Source organism: Etheostoma spectabile, chromosome 15 (assembly GCF_008692095.1).
Source record: "Etheostoma spectabile isolate EspeVRDwgs_2016 chromosome 15, UIUC_Espe_1.0, whole genome shotgun sequence".
Classification (NCBI taxonomy): Eukaryota; Metazoa; Chordata; class Actinopteri; order Perciformes; family Percidae; genus Etheostoma; species Etheostoma spectabile.
This window is the reverse complement of record NC_045747.1, coordinates 31530642-31531456: the sequence shown is the minus strand read 5'-3', so window position 1 is coordinate 31531456 and position 815 is coordinate 31530642. Positions and strand designations below refer to the sequence as shown.

At 50.8% G+C, this 815-nt stretch overlaps 1 protein-coding gene across 1 annotated transcript in view; it reads right to left on the bottom strand.

Moving 5' to 3' along the window:
• jmjd8 (jumonji domain containing 8) overlaps positions 1-479 on the bottom strand; it is a 37369-nt gene extending 36890 nt beyond the window's left edge. The window contains exon 1 of the mRNA XM_032537568.1: positions 227-479. Coding sequence (XP_032393459.1) covers positions 227-327 — 101 coding nt within the window. The 5' untranslated portion in view covers positions 328-479. The remainder of the gene's footprint in view (positions 1-226) is intronic.
• Positions 480-815: the final 336 nt, after the last annotated feature.

Genomic DNA, 815 nt, shown 5'->3' with positions numbered 1-815 from the left:
GGCTGCCGAGTCTCTGAGGACAGAGACACACAGCAGGCAGCCGAGTCGCTGTCCTCTGCAGAAAAGCGCCGACACGGAGTTTTATATTTGACTTATTCCAACTGGCCCATCCAGTTTTCTGGAGGCCCCCCTACAACCAAAGTCCTGGCGCCGCTATTGCATGTACCCGGGTCCGTGTAGCGTTGACCCGGGTTAGTGTATTGTTGACCCGGGTTGGGAGACTCACCAGCCGCCTCCGTCCTCCCGCGGCCCCGCTGCCTGTAGTCCGATGAAACATAGCAGGAGGACCCGGGAACATGTAGTCACCACGGCCGAGTTGTAGTCCATTCAAATCTCTACCCCGGAAACTCAAAGCTTACTAAATTATATATTATTATAGAAATAAGAACATCCGGAGAATATGTCGCATTGTCCCCGAGTATGATTTGTCTTCTCGCTTCCTCCCGGAGAGCCAATCAGAAACCACCACATTAAAATTACCGTGTGCTGCGTTCACGTTCAATGGGAAATGGGATAAATAACGTTACTTTTATGGTTTTAAGGGTAATTTAGTTGTTTCTTTCAGTATGTCCCTTATTCTTTATAGGAGCACAACTCTGGAGCTTGCTGTCACCATGGAAACGTTCAGTGTTTTGAGAGGGGGAGAGGGGAAGAGGGAGGGAAATGGAAAGACAGGGAGATGAAGAGAGAGACAGAGATGATGACTGGAGGTGGGAAGGGGGGGTGGACCCAGGGTGCCTTTGGGTGACGATGACTAGGGGGGGGGGGACCATAATTTGATTTCCAAAAAGAGGACGCCCCGCCTCGAAACGTAA